Source organism: Vipera berus (assembly GCF_964194415.1).
Source record: "Vipera berus genome assembly, chromosome: 3".
NCBI classification, from domain to species: Eukaryota; Metazoa; Chordata; class Lepidosauria; order Squamata; family Viperidae; genus Vipera; species Vipera berus.
The window spans coordinates 78,600,138-78,621,898 of NC_138204.1; the positions used below are offsets into that span (position 1 = coordinate 78,600,138).

At 37.2% G+C, this 21,761-nt stretch overlaps 1 protein-coding gene across 11 annotated transcripts in view; it reads left to right on the forward strand.

Annotated features, from left to right (window-relative positions):
- ADGRL2 (adhesion G protein-coupled receptor L2) overlaps positions 1 to 15,477 on the forward strand; it is a 218,356-nt gene extending 202,879 nt beyond the window's left edge. For 5 of the 11 annotated variants that reach the window (XM_081324142.1, XM_081324140.1, XM_081324144.1 and 2 more), the window contains 4 exons: positions 237 to 365; positions 2,028 to 2,124; positions 9,352 to 9,480; positions 13,064 to 15,477. In XM_081324142.1, the coding sequence (XP_081180268.1) occupies positions 237 to 365; positions 2,028 to 2,124; positions 9,352 to 9,480; positions 13,064 to 13,818 (1,110 nt within the window). In that variant the 3' untranslated portion in view covers positions 13,819 to 15,477. Of the gene's footprint in view, positions 1 to 236; positions 366 to 2,027; positions 2,125 to 9,351; positions 9,481 to 9,700; positions 9,783 to 13,063 lie in introns of all 11 variants that reach the window. The other 6 variants (XM_081324146.1, XM_081324147.1, XM_081324149.1 and 3 more) reach the window with 3 other exon arrangements.
- Positions 15,478 to 21,761: the final 6,284 nt, after the last annotated feature.

The window sequence follows — 21,761 nt, forward strand, 5'->3', positions numbered from 1 at the left end:
CCCCCAAATAAGGTGTCATTATTTTTTCCCCTGTAATCAGTATTTGGGAATATAATTGGGAATGTACTGAACCAGTCCCCCGAACATCGTAAATGTTGCAAAATAATGTTAAGTACAATGTTCATGTTTAATTGGATATCTAACACAGTTATATGCTTTATTTTATTATATAGAAATACATTTCCAAAAGGAAAACGTAAATGTATCTAATTGCAATCCTTGTTATTCACATATAGGTACGCAAGGAGTATGGCAAGTGCTTCAGACATTCATACTGCTGTGGTGGATTGCCCACAGAGAGTCCACACAGTTCAGTAAAAGCATCAACAACACGAACAAGTGCCCGGTATTCCTCTGGCACCCAGGTAACAAACATTTTGACAGTATTTCTAATGATAGCATCTTTTAATTAATTTTGGTTATCAAACAGCCTATTGAGATATGTTCTGTTTAGATGCACTAATTGTATTCTCATTATAACAGCCCTGTTGACAGTCTTTCGATACACATACATACATACACATACAAATTGTATGCCAATTCAAACATTTCTGAAAGTTTGGAATTTGTGGGGGTAGTTTTAAATCCTTCACTGATTAGTAGGCCCATCCACAGATAGATTTAAAGAATCATTCTCTGATTAGAAAATGACTGAATGCAACTTTATAAAATAAAGTTTTACAAAGATCATAAAGCAAATCAGATGCAAAACTTGTAAAGAAAAGTTTCAGAAAATGTTTCCTGATGGATTTTTAGATACATATTTCAAAAACATTTTTGTATATAAAATAAAGGCATTGTTAGCAAAACTGAAAAATCAACTGCATGATGAACTGCTGCATATTGGGTATCACCTGCACTTTTGAATGTATGCAGTTGTCAAATACAAACAAGACCTCACTGTTTGAAATAATGTTTGTCATGCATTTGTGGGGTTTGACTTCTGATTATGTTTGAAGAAAATGTTTGGAGTGCATAAGCAAAATGGTATACAGCCTTTTGCATACGTATACAGTCAATTTTTCCAGGATCTTTTTATCTGCTTTAAAAAAAAACCTGTGGTTGTTGTGTTTAAATAGAACCGAATGACCCACAAGGGCACCTATAACTAGTGATAAATTTCTGTTTAAACAAAATTATTTCCGTGAATAAGGCCCTCATGTTTATATTACATTATATTTCCCCCCCAGATTTTTATATTACATTTTTTTCCAGGGAGATGAACTGAGAATGGGACTAGGCCACTGCATTTTCTCTCTCTTTTCTGTATGTGTCTTGTCTCTGTGTATGGGTGTATGTTTCTGTATCCAGTCTCTTCTTTTGAAAGTACTGATGAATTATAACTTCTTCAATTTAAACATAATTGAAGCTTCACAAATATTTAACTCCTTAACTTTCCTTCATACTAGAGCTCAGCTGCTGTGGAAGTATTGGAAAGTAATCCTGACATGGATTAGAAAAACTTTAATAAAACACATAAATTACACAAACATCTCAGGCCTCAAATTTGTTTAGGTCTTTTATTCTGCCGTTATTATTTTCATACATAATTGAAGGTGGCAAACATGCCTAATATTCCCTCCTCCTGTCCTCCCCACCACAACAAACCTGTGAGGAGATTAGCGGAACTTGACTGGACCACAAGTTTGTTAATTCTTCTGTCAGCATCCCTTGGTCAACCTGGAGAGAAAATAAAATGCCACACGCTTAATTAACACCACCTAAAAGGCACCAAAACTTCATTTGCCTTCAGTTTGAAGCCGAGCACATAACATATCCAGTATAACTCCTGACTCTTTTTCAGCAGCCTGATTTTAATAATATGCATAACACTTAACTACGCAAAAGAAAATTAACAGCATAGTTTGGAACACATTGACTTGGAAGTGAATACTATTGTGTTCAAGAAAAGGGCTTACATAAGAGATCACATGAGATGATTGGGGCTAGCAATAAAGTAGCAGTAGTGGTCTTCTGCAGCCATTTGAGATGTGACAGTTCCACCTGATTTTCTTTATATTTAACAGAGCCGAATAAGAAGAATGTGGAATGATACTGTGAGAAAGCAATCTGAATCTTCTTTTATCTCAGGTGATATCAATAGCACTTCAACCCTTAATCAAGGTCAGTTATTTGATAGATTTCACTCTACTTTTTCTAATGGTATTTCTTAAATAAAAATGTCAAGGTATTAGATTGCAGTAATTAAACCAAATAAACAGATGTGCTCTGGGAAGTTATTATAAGCTAAAGATCTCAGCATTTGAGTGAAAACAGACACATATGCGGAAGACTGTTTTAAAAAAAAACACCTGTAACTCAGACTATTTGTCTTGAATACATTTAAAACTCAGTTCCTTCATCTCTTTACTTAGGATGAAAGTTGACATTCGCGTTCATAGAAAGCTCATTTAAATAAGTCTCATCAATAATTTAACCTAAGAGCAAGAATATAATTTTAAAACTTTGCTAACCTATATATTCTAAAACTGAAACAGAACTACCAGCACAGTAAAATTTTAAATGCATTAGATTACCATACACAGTTTGCCTGTAAAATCAAATTAGCATCAGCTCGCTATAAAAGGCAGCTGAAAATTCATTTTCCTTCCAGGATAGTTCTGATCATGTTTAGAATTTGGAGCATTTGCCTGCCACATAACAATCCCAGAGAAGGAGGGAAAACCTTATCTTGCTTTTTAGATATTGGGTTAAACCTTTATGACTTTAACTCAGATGTAATATTTATTTGTTTTTAGTCCTGTTCACGTAGACATACAGTACTAAACAATACTAAAGTGCCATCTGGAAATAGCCACAATGGGATTTTATTTAAGCACAATGTTTTGTTGCAAATTTAAAGCCTTAAAATGCTCATTCAAAATTGGCAAGATCACTTCTTCAAAACCCAGTGGATGAGAAGAGGGGGTCTTCTTGTCAATTGAACATTCAGAAAAGCACTGGATAACTTTCAGTGCCCAGGTCTAATTCTGCCATGACAATGATTGGGTGATTGCAATTATTATGCACTTCAGTTTTACAAAATAAATGCACAATTGTGGTCAGCATTACAGGAACATTGCATAGTAAATAGCATGACTATTTTAAGCTAAGTATCTATTCCCAAAGAAATCACAAGCTGGATTGGTTTAAAAAGTTGCCATTTGCTTGTAGATTCTTTCAGTCCAAAAGAGGATCATTCATATTTTGATTTAGCAAGAATTGGTTTCCATAACAACATTCCCCACACTTGCAAATGTTTCTTCATTGTCTTGAGAGAGATTTGTATACAGAAAGCAAATATTTTTAGATAGATATTCCCTGATGAAGTGATTAAGAAGCACAAGTGTCCTCTTGAGAGAGAAAGAGAAGGAAATGAGGATGTGTGCATCATAACATAATGCAACCTGCATCATGACATCATTAAATATTTGCACAATCAAGACGTCATGATGCATGTGTCATCATTTTGGCATCATTGTGCTTTGCTCTAGATGCCCATATTAATTATTGTAGCTGCAACAAACACATATGATCATATATATATATATATATATATATATATATATATATATATATATATATATATATATATATATATATATATATATATATAAGATAATAAAAGCCGTTCCTGAATTTCTACATAATAATGTACAAAATACAATCGGGTTTAATAATCTACTCAATGTTCATCAATATTGTGTACAGTAAAAACCTAACTCCTGGGTTCAAGCTTATGTGAGGTATTGATATATCCTACAAGGGATTTCTAGTTCTTTGCAGCTTCATACATCATTGTTTGCCCTTGCTGTAATGTGTACATTATCCTTGGTAGGAAATATGAATCTCCCTTCACCAAAGCCTGTGCTTTGTGTTTTTTGTGTCTAATTGTAATGCAGTGCCAAGCAATTATGTGCAAAAGGGAGTGATCTTTCTTTGCAGTGTTCTGTTCCCCCCCACCAGAACTGGTCGGTCTGAGCATTCTAAAAGTGGTTTGTATATTTCTGCAAGCGTATCTTCCAGAACAGGAAGTAGTTAATGGAGTTCTGGATGTGATCCAGCCCCCAAATGAGCCAAACTGAACATTTTAGGGAAAGTGAAATGTTCCAGTGATGAACTGATCCTTTATGCATAGCTGTAATACCACGCAACTTAACATGTATAAATTTCAGGAATTAACCACTGGTTTTTTGTCAGAATAAAGACACTGCAATATATTTTTTTTCTCTGATCTGAACCCAATCGTTGTCTAAGGCTCCCTTCCATTCTCTACAAAGGATATGTTATTTTCAGTCTAGGCTATACCTTTTTTTTTTGTTGGCTTTCCTTTCTTGCCACAACTGTGAACTGGAAATGGAAGGGGGGAGAAAAATCAGGAACGAGAAACATAAAAATACTCTATATTAAAAGACAAGCTATATAATAGAAGAATGCGAGGGAGTCAGGGATTCTTTATCTTTCTCCCTGAAAAGAAATATTGTAAAGTGAAATGATTTATTGTCAACTGAAGGTGTTACAGATAGTCCTTGATTTATGACTAATTGAGCCTGGAATTACAGTGTAAGCCGTTGTAGATGTTAAGCAGGTAACACCATGTGACTGGGCCAATTTTACCTTTTTTATATCTCTATTTATTTATTTATTCATTCATTCATTTTCTATTTTTGAAGCAGGCATTAAGCAAATGCACTGGTCATTAAGGAGAGCCATTTTACCCAATGGATGCTTTGTGTGTCTGTGTGTGTGTGTGTGTGTGTGTGTGTGTGTGTGTGTGTGTGTGTGTAAATTATTCATATTGCTAATAAAGAATTTTTTAGGGAGGCTGAAATGATCATTTCGAACTTCTTATGTTCTCATCAGTCAGTCATACCCTTTTTATCTGAGATTCGAACCTGGGCTGATTATATATTAGGCAGTTGCTTTAACTTCCTGAGCCACAGGTTCTTTCTCTATTAACTAGGAAGCAAGGGAGATATATGTTTTAAATATTTGTCAAGTCATTTGAATATGCCTTGCTAATTAACTCTTTCTTTCCTGTTTTGGCCTAACTCAAGGCTATCCACAGGATATAGTCACAACTTATGACAGCTCATTATTTGTGTAAATTATTCAAATTGCTAATAAAGAATTTTTTAGGGAGGCTGAAATGATCATTTCGAACTTCTTATGTTCTCATCAGTCAGTCATACCCTTTTTATATGCAAAAGGGAGTTAGGCCAAAACAGGAAAGAAAGAGTTAATTAGCAAGGCATATTCTTATATATATATATATATATATATATATATATACAGTGGGGCAAAAAAGTATTTAGTCAGCCACCAATTGTGCAAGTTCTCCCACTTAAAAAGATGAGAGAGGCCTGTAATTTTCATCATAGGTATACCTCAACTATGAGAGACAAAATGGGGGGAAAGAATCCAGGAAATCACATTGTAGGATTTCTAACGAATTTATTTGCAAAATATGGAAAATAAATATTTGGTCAATAACAAAAGTTCATCTCAATACTTTGTTATATACCCTTTGTTGGCAATGACAGAGGTCAAACGTTTTCTGTAAGTCTTCACAAGGTTTGCACACACTGTTGCTGGTATTTTGGCCCATTCCTCCATGCAGATCTCCTCTAGAGCAGTGATGTTTTGGGACTGTTGCTGGGCAACACGGACTTTCAACTCCCTCCAAAGGTTTTCTGTGGGGTTGAGATCTGGAGACTGACTAGGCCACTCCAGGACCTTGAAATGCTTCTTACGAAGCCACTCCTTCATTGCCCAGGCGGTGTGTTTGGGATCATTGCCATGCTGAAAGACCCAGCCACGTTTCATCTTCAATGCCCTTGCTGATGGAAGGAGGTTTTCACTCAAAATCTCACAATACATGGCCCCATTCATTCTTTCCTTTACACGGATCAGTCGTCCTGGTCCCTTTGCAGAAAAACAGCCCCAAAGCATGATGTTTCCACCCCTATGCTTCACAGTAGGTATGGTGTTCTTTGGATGCAACTCAGCATTCTTTCTCCTCCAAACACGACGAGTTGAGTTTTTACCAAAAAGTTCTACTTTGGTTTCATCTGACCATATGACATTCTCCCAATCCTGTTCTGGATCATCCAAATGCTCTCTAGCAAACTTTAGACGGGCCCGGACATGTACTGGCTTAAGCAGGGGGACACGTCTGGCACTGCAGGATTTGAGTCCCTGGCGGCGTAGTGTGTTACTGATGGTAGCCTTTGTTACTTTGGTCCCAGCTCTCTGCAGGTCATTCACTAGGTCCCCCCGTGTGGTTCTGGGATTTTTGCTCACCGTTCTTGTGATCATTTTGACCCCATGGGGTGAGATCTTGCGTGGAGCCCCAGAATGAGGGAGATTATCAGTGGTCTTGTATGTCTTCCATTTTCTAATAATTGCTCCCACAGTTGATTTCTTCACACCAAGCTGCTTGCCTATTGCAAATTCAGTCTTCCCAGCATGGTGCAGGTCTACAATTTTGTTTCTGGTGTCCCTCGACAGCTCTTTGATCTTGGCCATAGTGGAGTTTGGAGTGTGACTGTTTGAGGTTGTGGACTGGTGTCTTTTATACTGATAACAAGTTCAACCAGGTGCCATACATACAGGTAATGAGTGGAGGACAGAGGAGCCTCTTAACGAAGAAGTTACAGGTCTGTGAGAGCCAGAAATCTTGCTTGTTTGTAGGTGACCAAATACTTATTTTACCAAGGAATGTACAAATTAATTCATTAGAAATCCTACAATGTGATTTCCTGGATTCTTTCCCCCCATTTTGTCTCTCATAGTTGAGGCATACCTATGATGAAAATTACAGGCCTCTCTCATCTTTTTAAGTGGGAGAACTTGCACAATTGGTGGCTGACTAAATACATTTTTGCCCCACTGTATATAAATACACCTCTACTCCTCGAGCTGCATTGGCTTCCGGTTGCCCTCCGGGTGAGATTCAAGGTGCTGGTGATGACCTATAAAGCCCTTAATGGCTTGGGTCCGGGATATCTGAGGGAACACCTGCTGCCGGCATCAAGTTCCCTTCGTCCAGTGCGCTCCCACAGGGAGGGCCTTCTCAGGGTGCCGCCGGTTAAAGATTGCCGGCGGGTAACACCCAGGGGGAGGGCCTTCTCTGTGGGTGTGCCTGCCCTCTGGAACCAGCTGCCCGTGGAGCTTAGGACTGCCCCCGACCTTTGTTCATTTCTCCGGGACCTGAAGACCTGGCTCTTCGAGCTCCCCGGCCCAGGCTGAGAGTTTTTAATTGGGGTTTTTATATTTTTTCAGGGATTAAATTTAATTCTTTTTAATTGTTTTTAATTTTTGTATCAGTGTTTTAAGAGAGAGAGAGAGAGAGAGAGAGAGAGAGAGAGAGTGTCAATTTGACACAGGATATTGAGCACAGCTATAAAGGTGGACCAGTTGCTATGTACCCAAAATAAATTCATGTGACTATCAGGGGGGGGGGGTTAATGTCTTTTCATAACTTTGAAATCAGGTCTTAGTAGCTTTTGATAGGTCCATTATAAGTTTGAAGAATTGTTAAGCTTACTGTAAATTGAGGACTATCTGTAAAGCTTCTTTTTATCATTTTTATAAAAGGGGGAAAAAGCTAATTAGATATATTAATCTGCACTTCATAGTCATGATTCACAGACAGGCTATAATGTTTGTTACACTAACCCTCCATTTCACTTATAAACCATGGTTTGATGCACTACATTAACTCAGATTTATTCAACTCACCATGGTTAAAACAAGCTATGGCTTAGTATGCAAGTGCAACTGTAATTTGACTTCAACTATTTTTGCACCTCTGATGCTACCTGGTTGGTTAGGCACAGTTTAAAAGATAATGCAAATCTGAAATTTTCATTACTCTCTGAGAACATGCCAATGAAATGGGCTCTGTAACTTTAAGGAGAATGGGGGCCAGATTCTTAGTTTACAATGGAAAAAGTGTCATACTCAGAACTGAAGTATGACTATATCTGGTGAGTATACTGGAAACAGTATATCGAAGTGGGTATCAAAGAACTATAGCCAATTATGTAATTCAACTGGAACTATACTGCATAGTTATTATAATAACAATTTTATGATAAGTAGTATAGTGACAAAAGGATTTGGATTGCCTTTGCTAATATTTAGAGTAAACCTCACACTGTGGACGGGAAAAAAATCAAATAAATTAAATAAAATTGCAAATAAGATTAACGTAAGCTGACAGTACAGCAATTCCCAAAACTCCAGGATTTTTGCTACCTAGAGTAATAATATTTTTAGTAGTGATAAGAACATTAATATTTAAAATGTAATATCTTCTTCTATTGCCACAATGAGAACCTAATCAATTTAAATTTTGTATATGCATTTTTGGGCTGCTCTGTGTCTCATCTTGGGTCAATATCAGGCTCCCCTATCTACTTTCAGATTGCTCAGTCAAAAGGCGCTTTCAACGTAATTTTTATTTGCATGTCTACAAAGCAGCAGAGTCTTCATATCTGTTCTGACAACTATATTAATGTAACAGACCCAAAATCAGTGTGATGTTTCACATGCTGAGTTCTTAGCAAGTAATGCTGTGTGTGGCTGCTTCATTAGAAGCTTATTGAAAAGTGTTGATGCATTAGGACTGAAATTGCAGAAAGAGCTTTTGTATGAGCTTTCATTGTGTTCATTGAAGATTCTTTTTACAGAGAGAGAAGAGATAACTTGAAAGATAATTGACTTTACAAATCCTCACCAATAGTGCAGCATGAAGCCCATTTGACATGTAGAAATATATGAATGATTTACCTTCGACCTCTCTTTCTGCTGCTCCTTCAGCATGTGTTCCTTGCTTAGAATGGAATAGGCATCTTACAGCTTGCCGTTGCTTACTTTAACTTTGTTTTAAACTACGCGAGTGATAAACCTTGGCTGTTGCTATCAGAGAATTGCCTATTGCTCTCAATTAACAAATTTTTGATGTATCTAGTCTGGTGCCTATCCACAGTTAAAGTTACAGGCATTAAGTTGTAACTTCTTGAAATAGGACATTGGTCTCTGTATTTAATTGCTATCCATGTGTTAACAGCAATTTTGTATAAATTGTATAAATTAGCAAATGTCATTCTCAGCAGGTGTTTACTTTGGGGATTTGGCCAGCACCTGTGAATTACTGAAACCTAACTATATTTTCATTCTCTTCCTTCAAATTAATAGTTCAAATACAGTCAGAAATGTTCAGCTGAATTAAATTTGATGGGATATACATGACTTGTGATGAAATTAAAAAAAAACACACATTACTGGAACTGTCAGCCTCAAATGAAAGAGCTGATGTCTCTCTTTCTGTTTCTTTTGCTTTAGGAGTGACTGGCAATTACCTACTAACAAACCCTCTTCTTCGACCGCACGGCACTAACAATCCTTATAACACATTGCTCGCTGAAACTGTTGTATGTAATGCCCCTTCAGCTCCCGTGTTTAACTCACCAGGTGTGCCCACACTTTGGGATATGTTAATTTTGCATTTTGCTTTAAAGTATGTTTTGCTCCAAGGCTTTTCTTTTAACGTAGTTGGAGCTACAGTTTCCTCTATAATTCTTTTCCTTCCAATGCTACTGATAATGCCAGGCTTGTAAAACTGCACTATATTATAGTGTTAATCCTTTGCCATAGTAGTATTTGCCAATAATCCTCCATGTTTTTAACACAGGTGGCATAAATCTTAATATACTATTGCAGGACTGACACCCCATGCTCCGAGAGCCCATCTTCAAGATATATATCACTTAGAGGTATCACATCTATGAAATATAAATTGAATCAAAAGCTTGCTGAGAACATCTGCTTATGGAGTTGATTAGACCATTAAACTCACACAAAGGCATCTTGACATGTGCACTGTCATGCTGTGGAAAACTGCATCTGGAGTCACATTTAGAGGCCAACTATAGTATAGTGCAGCTTTATAGGAGCCACTTTGATTTGCTGTGTTGTCTTTTGCTTTGTTTCCTTAAGAAAGTCATCAGATGGTGGCTAGTCTTAGAAAAGCAGAATTGTGAGAAATATACATCCTACTTGCTGGATCTAATCTCAGATGCTTAGGACAGGCTGTGTTTTCTGTCCTCTGAGCATTTGTCACCTAACTTGACATTGCTCTGATCTATCATTCAGTTGTAGGGATATTAATTCACTATAAAAGGCAGAGGTATCAGGATTCCAGAGTATATCTTTGTTATACTGTACCAGCCAATAGGGTTTTGTTTAAGTAATGAGTCCTTGAAAAATAAAATAATGCACCTTTATTATTAGTTTAATAAGTCATTTTTAATGTAAATGAAATCCTGTCTTAAACATTTATAACATGTTTTTTAAAACAAAAAACTAAACGTATAAACCTGTTATATCAATTTTCCTTATTTTTAAACTGAACTGCAGTTTCTGTGTTCATTCTCGTGTTTTCTTACTTTCCTTATGCTCTCCTCTAGCAACCTACAGAGAGACAAGTATGGGAGTAAAACTTAACTTTGCCTATCAAATGTAAATTTTTTCAGCATGATTTTTAATGGGCACAATTAAAACATAACTAGCGGTCATGAAGTAGACTCAGCGGGCAAGTGGTTCACAATTTCCAAATTAATTATTTCCATACTCAACAGTACATGGGTACTGCTTTTTGGAAGAACCCAAAAAAGTCACTAGGTCTGTAGCAAGCCCTTTTGGTAACTGACGATATCCAATGCTGAAATAATTTGCTGCTTAAAACCAGAGCACTGTTGAGCAAAATGCTTAATAATTGACATAATATTTTTACATTCCCACAGTAATCTTGCTACAGGCTAGGAAAGACTTCAAGTGAATTACCTGATCATGGGCATCTAAACTTGCCTCTCTAAAACTGGCTTAAGTGCATTGGAGTGTGCTTAACGCTGCAGTATATCACAGAAAATTCTTTAAGGATTATTAAATATGCTTCAATATTTATTTAATAGAGTATGAAGAATTAGATTATTAAGAGAGAATTCTTTTATAGAGGAAATTAATACCGGCATGTGGCCCATGCATTGGTTCTCTCTTATGAATGCCATATGTTCCATATGGATAAAGCTTTTGCAAAGAAAAAAGAAAAAAAGATCCAAAATATATATGAAATTATCCCACCTACCAAACTTGTTTAATCAAAGCCTACAGCTTTTCAAAGAGTTGTAACCTTTTATACTAATTCAGCACACATTAATGGCAAAAACAATGCAATGTAAGATTAGCTGCAGCTTTTTATTTCTCAATTAGTATTCCATAACCAAAGGGAGACAAAAATCTCTGAGGCATCAACCTAGTGTTTCTATCTTTATAGAAGCAACTTTGAATTTTCTTGGTTAAGCTGCAGCTTTAAGTACTGGCTGAAAATAAACCTGGAAACATTTTTAGATGCACACACAGCCTTTTTATTTCTCTGTAACTGCTCCAAGCCTTGCATATAATGCAGCAGCTTCACAGTGGTCAGTTTCATTCAGACAACAGTACTCCATTCTTCCTTAAGAGTTCCAGACACTGCTCTAGAACAATAAAAGCAATTCTTCCAACAGTTCACTAACAAATCATCTAACTTTCCATGATCCATGCCATTCAGTTTCTTTAAGAACTTTCTTTTATCTCCTTTGTTTGGGAAGCACTGTGATGTCTTAGTTTACATGTCTTTGTGTCTCTAGAAAAATGAATTTTGTCTCCAGTAAAAGGACATTTCACCATAAAATTCCTTTTCTTCTTCTTTTTTTTTCCTCTTCTCTTTCTCTCTTAAACTCTGTGTCATCTTTCCAGCAGATGTATCCAATTTCTCCATTTCTTCAGCAGTTGAAAGTTATCGGTTCTGACTGATAATCTCCCATTCCACAGCTAATATTTCTTCTTTGGTTAATTTCTGTGACCCATGTTTAGAGAAATCCCTAAACATTTCTGCTTTTGATTTCCATACGCCCATGGTGTCTGTGGGCTTAACTCTGAATAGACTTATGCTGGTTCATACGGTTCTGTCACTGTGACTGATGCAAACTGCAGGGCTGCAGGTAAATTTTGACATTCTGAAGCCTGGGGCCATTCCTGGCAGAGAGAATATAAAGTGCAACCCTTCCTCTCTCCTCCAAAAAAAAAGCACATTAAAGTGGGAAAAAGCTGTTATTGCAAGTAATCTAATTTGCTGAACCCTTGCTCTGACTAAGTTGCTGAGACGCTCAGTAATTCTTCATCTTGTTACAATAAACCATTTTACTTTCTTTTATATATCAGCTACTCTTAGGCCAGATAGCCTGAGCAGACAGACATGATGTGAGTTGTCCAAAGTGAGTCATTCCACCTGCTGTCTTTCCTGTGTTGGATGGTGCTTGTGGGCCTCGGTCCCTTTCAGTGTGAGAGATGGGCTGTCTGTGCTTAACATAAAGTCTCTGTATTTGTCCATTTTTTGGTCATTCTTTTGTTTCTTCCATCTTCAGCTAAAGAAACACACAGACACAAGGAAATGTTAGAAATGTTATATTAAAGTAGCTGCTTGCTTAATATGTGGGTTTACTGTTATGCATTTACCTTCTGTTTTGTATGTGACCTGATTCCTTTTCTTTCCTTCCTTCCCTCCCTCCCTCCTTCCCTCCCTTTTATTTAGTGTTGTTTAGGACAAATTATGTTGATTTTATTTTTTCATGTTGTACTTATATGCACTGAATGTTTATGAATGTATTGCTTTGCATTCATATGCAAGGACATGGAGTCACTTTCTTCTTCCTTGTAGGAAGAATTGTAGAACTGAATCCTAAATTGGGTACCTTCAAACCTGTTAACATTTGTTTTAAAAATTTCTGATTGAAAATATCATTGAAGCTCCAAGGAAAAACAATATTACTTTGTAATTTTTTTCTCTCTCTCTTCCATACGGTGTGTAGCTCTTTATCTTGGGAGTCTCCCTGGCATGTCCCAAGTCCTACTTCCAAGTACAACTTTGTCCTGAACTACATTAAAGATTTTCTTAGAATAAGAATTTTAGCTCCAGGGTAAGCAGTAACCCGTGGGTGTCCCTTCTCTGTTGCAGGACATTCACTGAACAATGCCAGGGATACAAGTGCCATGGATACTCTACCGCTAAATGGTAATTTCAACAACAGCTACTCTTTGCGCAATGGAGACTATAACGACAGTGTGCAAGTTGTAGACTGTGGACTAAGCCTGAATGATGCCGCCTTTGAAAAAATGATCATTTCAGAATTGGTGCACAACAACCTGCGAGGCAGCCACAAGAACCATAACCTGGAGCGCACATTACCAATCAAAGCTGTGATCGGCGGGAGCAGTAGTGAAGATGACGCCATTGTTGCTGACGCATCGTCTTTGATGCACAGTGATAATACGGGCCTGGAGCTTCACCAAAAGGAACTTGAGGCCCCTTTGATTCCTCAACGGACTCACTCTCTTCTGTATCAACCACAGAAGAAAGTGAAGATGGAAGGAACCGATAGTTACGTGTCACAGTTGACAGCTGAAGTTGAAGACCACCTCCAATCGCCCAACAGAGACTCGCTTTATACAAGCATGCCCAACCTCAGAGACTCTCCGTACCTTGAGAGCAGTCCTGACATCGAGGAAGATCTCTCTCCATCCCGGAGAAGCGAAAACGAGGACATTTACTACAAAAGTATGCCAAACCTTGGAGCTGGCCATCAGCTTCAGATGTACTATCAAATCAGCAGAGGGAATAGTGACGGCTATATCATTCCCATTAACAAGGAAGGATGTATTCCAGAAGGGGACGTTAGGGAAGGACAAATGCAGCTAGTGACAAGTCTTTAATAGCGTAGCCAAGGAATTCTGAAGGCCACATGCAAGTATTAAATGGACAGACTTAATTGGCTACATGCAGACCCCCTCATATCTGCTTGAAGTGACTATTACTCTTGTCCCTGTGGTTTCTCCCATGTAAAGGAGTTGACTGGACCTTTCAGTTCTGTGAATTTTTATAAATCAAAAAAGCTTTGTATATACACAGAGTATACTAAAAGAATTATTTGTTACAAAGGGGGGAAAAAAGAGATACCATCAAGGTATTTTAAGATATCTTGCTGCTGACATTTAAAAAAAAAGATTGTGAAATAAACACACACACATACATACATGCAAAGTGTTCCAGCCATTTTACAGCAGCAGTTTGGGAACGAAATTTGTAAATATGGCTGCATCATTTTTGTATGCCTGCATTGTATTATATACAAGACGTAGGCACTAAAATCCTGTGGGACAAATTTATTGTACCTTACTATTCCTGACTAGACTTGCAAAAGCAGGAGAGAGATTCTGCACCAGTTTGCTGTTCATGACAAATCTTTCCCACTAAGGCAAGGGTTGAAAACATGTCTAACCACTAGCAATCAAGCCACAGGCCTTATTTCATATATTTCTTCAACTGTACAATGTTCTCATGAAAAAAAAAATGGCTAAAGAAATTATATTTTGTTCTATTGCTAGGGTAAAATAAATAAATACCTTTGTGTCCAAACAGAAATATAATTGTCATTAAAATAATTTTAAAGGATTTGAAGAAAATATTGTGAAACGCTCTTGGTTGCACATATGCTACAAGCTGTTTCTTCTTACACTTGGTTCCGTAGTGCCGTAATATGTTTAAAATGCAAACTCTACCCATTTTCTACTTCTTTTTCACTATAAACAGTGTTCTGCTTTGACATGATTATTCTTATGGCTTAAACGTGATATTGCCAAAAGAAGATATTTTATGGGAAGAAATCTCTTAGATGCCAATTTATGCCAGGCCTTGCACAAACTTGGTTAGAAAAGAACAATCACCCACTAGCTATAAATTCTGTTCCCTTTTGTTCTTTTCTTTGGAGAAGGCAGAAGGTAAGGTTGACTAGTGAATGAAAGGTGCCTGCCCTTTTTTCGGCTAAGAGAAAACATAAATATTACTCTTCCATATTCCTTCTGCCTATATCTAGTAATTAATTTATTTTATGATAAAAGAGCTAATTAAATGTACATTGTTTCAGGTTTTTCTTTTCTTTTTCCTTCTTTTTTCTTTTTTTGCTCTTTTCCTCCAAATTCCTTTGTGTAAACCTGTTAATAATGAGCCCATCACTACTATCCAATGTAAAGTTTAACACCTGTTTGACAGTAAATAAATGTGAATTTTTTTTCCAAATAGGTAAAAATGCGCTTTCTTGCATTATGGGTCGTAAGCTCAATTATTGATTTTGTGAGCTGGTGAAATTCTACTTTAGGATCACTCCTTTTACGGTTTTCAGACTAAGTGAAGAAGATGGAAGGGGGGGTCAGTTCTGCGCTGCAGCTTTATTGTCACGTGCTGTCAAGATGAGAAGCAGCAGATTGGGTTGAAAAGTTAGCAGCATATTCCCCCTTTTATATGAGAGACTTTAAAAAAAAAAATCCATACAATCTTATTTATTAAAAGAACATTGGAAAACTGTACAGTTATGTTTCAAGCAATTGTAATGTTAAATCTACAATTAGCGATAAAGGGAATTAATCTCTTGTTCCTAGAACAAAAAAATACTAACATTGCTTCATTTATTAAAATGTCATGAATATTCAAGCCTTTGCAAAAAATGGTAAAATCCCAGCATTTTTGTGATATGCAAATTAACCTGACTCTTATTACTTCTATTAGCAAAGAGGGAATCAAGGCAGGAAGTTGATACAATGCCCAGAGCTTTATAGTGTGTCAGCAACAAAGGATTTAAATTTCACTAAACTTATTTGTTTATTCCTCAACACTGAATTGTCTATAAAGCATTCCAAATTCCAATTTTCATTCACAGTAACTCAGATTTAAGTCATGTACTGATTTTTCATTCTTATTGCTAATTTGTTGGATCTTTTCCTCCCTTTTGTGAGCGTTTGTTGTGTGTATTGTGGCCCTATTAGATAAAACCAACATTAAACTGGCAGTCCCTGCCAAGATTTTCATTAATAATTAAGGCCACTGGGTACAATCCACAGTCAGGTTCTGCAGAAGCACCACTGAATTGATTGAAAGTTGCATGGCCAAGCTTTCCAGTAGCCTTTTACACAATGATTGATGGAATTTAATTTAAAGAAAGCTTTTAATGCAGCTATGCGTGACGTAGACGACCAAATGTACACCAAGGTTTGGTGTGATCTACATGTTACTTCAGATCAGCATGATTTTCTCAGATCGTTTTGCCAGAATTATCACCCTCTTGATCCAGAATGGTGTATTGTATCCTAGTGTATGGCACTAGCCCGGATAGCAGGTGTGGACTCTTCCCCACTGCTGAGCAGTGTGTAACAAGAAGGCGGGTGTTTGCATAGACCAGCTGCTACCATTAAGTGATAAGAGGGCAGGGGGTGCGTGATGCATTATACTGTCTTCTGTTAGGGTTTCTACTTTGTGTTTCTTATATATTGGGTTTCCTTTGTTTAGATCTTGTCTTCCTGCCACTGTATTTTGCTTCTTCCCACATCTGCTCTTTATTTCCATTTATATTTTCTTGCAGTTTACTGTCATGTGAACTCTCTGTTTTGTTCAGGACCTTATGCATACCGCTCCTATTTAATATCTTCCTGGCACTGCATCTATAATTAGTGCTGTATTTTGATAAATTATTTTTTTTTTGTACCTGTGGAACCTGATTGGAAGTACGTGTTTATTTGGGGTAACCACACAAGTTTTGTAGATAAACCTGTAAACTGTCCAGAATAAATTCTCAAAAAACAGTTGGAAAGTTCACAGAGCTATTCAGAAGAAGAGTAATAAATCAAAGGTAGTTCTAAGCAAGTACATTGAGTTTCTGAGATCATTCTGGAAAATATTTCTCTTACTGAAAGCACTTGAATGAATTAACAAGTAGCAGTTATAAGCTATAGTTTAAGTGTACCCCTTTATAAACTTCATTGGTTTTACTTCCATTGACCTTAGTGGTTCTATTCTAGGATACGATTAAAATCTCAGTCTAACTATATTGATAAAAAAAATCTGAGATTTATACATATACGAACAATTTTTCATTCATTCTTATTAAATGAGTAGAGGAATGACCAATATGCACAAATAGGTCTGAGCCTTGATAGAAGTTAAGTTTGTATTTTCAAAGTGGCACTGGTTACGCTACACATCCGTTCCTATCATCCCCAATCATGGACTTTTCATTGCTGTAGACTACCAAAGCTACAAGATCCAAGGCAGGAATAGGCTGGGTTATTTAAATAAATAGAAGAAAAATAGAAAAGGAATTTGTCATTTGTAAAACCAAAAGGAATTTGTAAGCACATGAAATTAATGCAAGATGTTAACTTATTATTCCCTCATTAATGTTCTATTATACATGGATGGTTTATAATACTCTGCAGCTATTTCTTGTCTTCCTTATTGTGAAGGAAGGACTTGCAAATTAGCATCTTCCAGAATGTTAAGACTTCTATTTGCTTTTTTTTTCTGGAGCTACTTAATTATCCTTTCTGCTACAGACTATATAACAAGGTATGAAGTCACAGGTGACATGGGTGGTGTAGAAATTTAATAAATAAATTTTTAAAGTGGAATAAATGTATTTGCTACTGTATTCAACAGTCCTTTATTTATCTACGTCAGTGTTTCTCAACCCAGGAAACTTTATGACGTGTGGACTTCAACTCTCAGAATTCTGGGAGCTGAAATCCACACATTTTAAAGCTGTTAAGGTTAAGAAACACCGAGCGATGTGTTAAAAGCCCATTTAATAACGTTGCTCAGCACTTTGGATTGGATTGGATTTAGAGCACATGGTGTTTGCATACTTTTTGCCCTTTGGTGCAATTCTTCAAACTGTTGAAGGCTATCCTGTTGTAACTCAGGATGCAGTAGCTTTAAAAAGCTGCAGAGACATGCTACATGGGAAACTTACATGCTTTGACAAAACTTTTTGCTGTTACTGAATCTGAAGTCCTGGTCAGTCTTAATGACTATACCATTTCTCTTAGTGCTTTTCAAGAATCATAAAATGCTTCCAGAAACTTAACATCCAAGATAAACAAAGGGAGAAAAACCCACAAATATCAGGAGTTAGTGGCCCAGAACTGCCAACTTAAGGAAGTGGGTTTTTAAAACAAAATGAGAACATTAGCATTGAGATCTTTATGACAGCTTCTGTGCTGGCAGGCACCGACAAGAATAAAGTAGTGGTATAAGGGAATTGTAAAGCAAAGCTTGCTTTTTAAAGTTTAAATGCTAGAGTTGTGCTGCTTCAAATCAAACATTTACCTGTCTGAAATTTTGTTTAAAGGCTCAAACAAAGAGGTTTCTTTACTGATTGCAAATTGTCTGTTAACACCCTGAAGTGATAAATGAAGGAGCTAAATTGGAGGAAGGCTTCTTGTTTGTAAATGAAATCTTAGGTTTATCAATCCTGCCTATTTTCTTTATCATTCTACGACTGTCCTCGGCAGAGATTGAAGGACAAAGAGAGTTTGTTCAGTGCAGGTCAGTCTTGAATCTTAAAAGTTGACATGTCCAGGCAACCACGAAGGTTGCTGGGCACTGCCCCTTTCTCAGTACACAAAAGGTAAAATGAGCTATTTCTTTGGCTGTTATGCTTTATGTATAGTATCTATTGTTCACAGATCTTTGTGAATGTCTGTGTGCGAGAGAGAGAGAGAGAGATACTGCTGCTCATTTTGTTAATGCATACAAAACTACAATATGCTCTTGAATAACCCAGCAAAATATAAGACACCTTGTGTATCAGGACAGAATTATTTTGCCATCAATCCTGTAGAATCTATTCTGGAGCCTCAGGTGGGGCATCTTGTCTCTGTCATAAACTGAAGACACAAAACAGGGTTCACCACAATTTGTTAAACTTGTATGTTTCCTGACTCAAATGATTTTGGGCTGCTCACCACAATCAAACACATTGCAATAAAATCTATAAAAGATGACAAGTATCACAGACCAGATGGAATGAAGCAAAGGGTCTCAACTCTCTCTCGCCAAAGTCTTCATGACTCATGAATGAAAACAGAATGGTGGCCATCCAGATTTTTTAAAAGATATTTTTATCTCATCTTTATTTATTTTTATAGCTACTCAAGGCAGTGCCTAATACTCTTTCCTCCTATTTTCAGCACAACAACCCTGTCAGGTGAGTTAGGCTGAGGGAGAGTGACTGGCCTAAAGCGGGATTACAACTGGTTTCTACCCTGGTGGCTTAACCACTAGACCAAACTCTCTCTTTTTAATCTTATAAATGTTATAGATAAAATGTATCATTTTATCATCTAAATGTAAAGGTAGTGGAAGTTACACTGCTGTGTGAACATTCTGTTTCTTGGCATTTAAATTTATCTCTAGGGCTAGAGAGAGTGTGGTAAAAACAATTGGGATTTCTCCAGAGCACTTGTCCCTCCCAAGTATCATGTAAGCCATATGCCAGGAGGTATGGCTAAGCCATAGTGAACCAGCTGAGCAGGATGCCTTTGTTTGTTGGAAGTTAATATTTTAATGGGGCTGCTTAGCAAGTAACTCTGGGGCTCTTAAGATTGTGTTTGGCATGCCATGCAAGATGGCTGGCAATTTATTTGAAAGAGAATAATTCTGCTAGTTCTGGAATGTATCACACTCTGTGTTAAAGAGAGACGTTAGCAGCTTTTTGAAGGAATCTTTTGGAGTCATTCAACAGACAGTTTCAGCTGTGAGCTTTCTTAATAGAGTTGAACTCTTGCATTCACCACCTGCACAGTTGAGCTAACCTTTATTCCCATTGTGAGTTTCTATCCTCATTTGGCAGAAGATTCCTCCAGTCTTAACTCAGAGACAGAGGTGAGAGAGCAGCTGTCAAGGGAAACAAAATTTCTGTCCCTCCCTTTCCAAGGCTGCAATGGATGAAGAACAAATTGACCAACCCAAATCATACCGAAGGATTAAGTTCAATATAGTAGTCTTTGACTTATGACTGATCGCTTAACAACCGAAGTTCTGAGGGACCCCCCCTAAAATTTCTTATTACCCCATTCCAAACTTCTGATGCCCCCTGCAATCATGTGACCACATTTTGGGCACTCAGCAACCAGCCCACATTTACAGCCATTGGCAGTATCCCATGGTCACGTGACCACAATTTATGACATTACCTAAAACTGGCTTTTGCTTCTGTGTTTGGGCAAAAAAACCCCGCCCACCCCCACCATAGCAAACAGTGGGTTCTCTTAACGATAGCCACATTCACTTAACAACCACTGTCAAAAAAAGTCATAAAATTGGGTCACGAGGACCCACCTACTGTTGTCATGGCTTACTACCATAATTAGGAAGCTCCATTACGGTCATAAGTCGAGTACTGTTTAATATTTTATTTTTTTTTTATTTTTTATTTTAATTCCATTTATATCCCGCCCTTCTCCGAAGACTCAGGGCGGCTTACAAGCTTAGCAGTAGCCTTCATTCTATGTATATGCCTGCTTATTAGGGCTTTCACACACACCCCAAGCGGCATTATTACAAAGTCAGCTTATTGCCCCCAACAATCTGGGTCCTCATTTTACCTACCTCGGAAGGATGGAAGGCTGAGTCAACCTTGAGCCTGGTGGGACGCGAACCTGCACTAATTGCAGGCAGCTGGTGTGACTGTGTGGGTAGAGGGAATACCAAAGAGTCATTCGATAGATAGTGAGATAGGTGGCATATAAATTTAATAAACAGAATAAATAAAATAACTCACTTTTTATTGCAGAACGGGGAGCATATGGCAAGATAGCCTTTTTCTTCCAGATTTCCTCTACAGATCATACCTGCCTTTAGATACCATCTTTCCAAGCTTTTGTCTTAGACAGAGAAATGAGAGGATTCTATTTAAATATACATTTTATGATGGCACTAGTATAATCTACATTTAGACAATTTGTCTTTCACTGCAAATTTTAATCTTTGATACTTAAAAAAAATAGTTTGTATTCTTGATTTTGATCTAGTATCATTAGAAAAGTTTTAGAACTTTTCTAAATGACACTAGAGAGAACTCCAGTATCTTTAGCATCAGTCATTGCACTGTGTTAACCTATATCTTTTTAAAGCCTTAAAAATATGAGGGCGAGGAACTTGTTTTCCTCTGAGGGTGACAATGATAGGTTAATTAGATTTCCTTCCTGCCTTTGTTGAGGAGGTAAGGCAGTCTATATAGTGTTCTCTTATTTTTTTTTTCTCCCACAACAATCCTTTAAGGTGAATTGCGGTGGAAGGAGTATTTAGCCCAACATTTCACAGAAAGTTTTTTTGTGGTCGAGGCTTGAATCCAGATGTCTCCAATACCAGCCTATCAGCACTCTGGTTGGAAAATATGAGGCAGATGAATACTTGCATATCTGCAAGCAAATGAGTTGCCTTTCTCCACAGTATTGTCTCATTTGTTGGTTCAACTCAGCAACAAATAGTATGATGGCAGAATGAAAAACTGCATTTCCATTAACATTGCCTGCATTCGAGGCTTTGGAGTGAGTTCAAGAAAGCAGAAACTGGAAATGGGCATTATTTTTTTTGCGGGCTCTTCAGGAATTACTTGACATCCTGAAGTGAAGATAGAGAAAATGCTAACTGCTGCGTGTAGTTAAAGAGGGCATTAATTGCATGCTGTCCTAGTGATTGTTGCATGGACTGATAGACGCTGTACATTTTAGTCTAACAAGTTCTGGTACAATTGTAAAACTCAAGGGGATTTATTTATTTTTGTACCAACAGCCAGCTCCTGTCTTTAGTGTTCTTTATTCCCCTA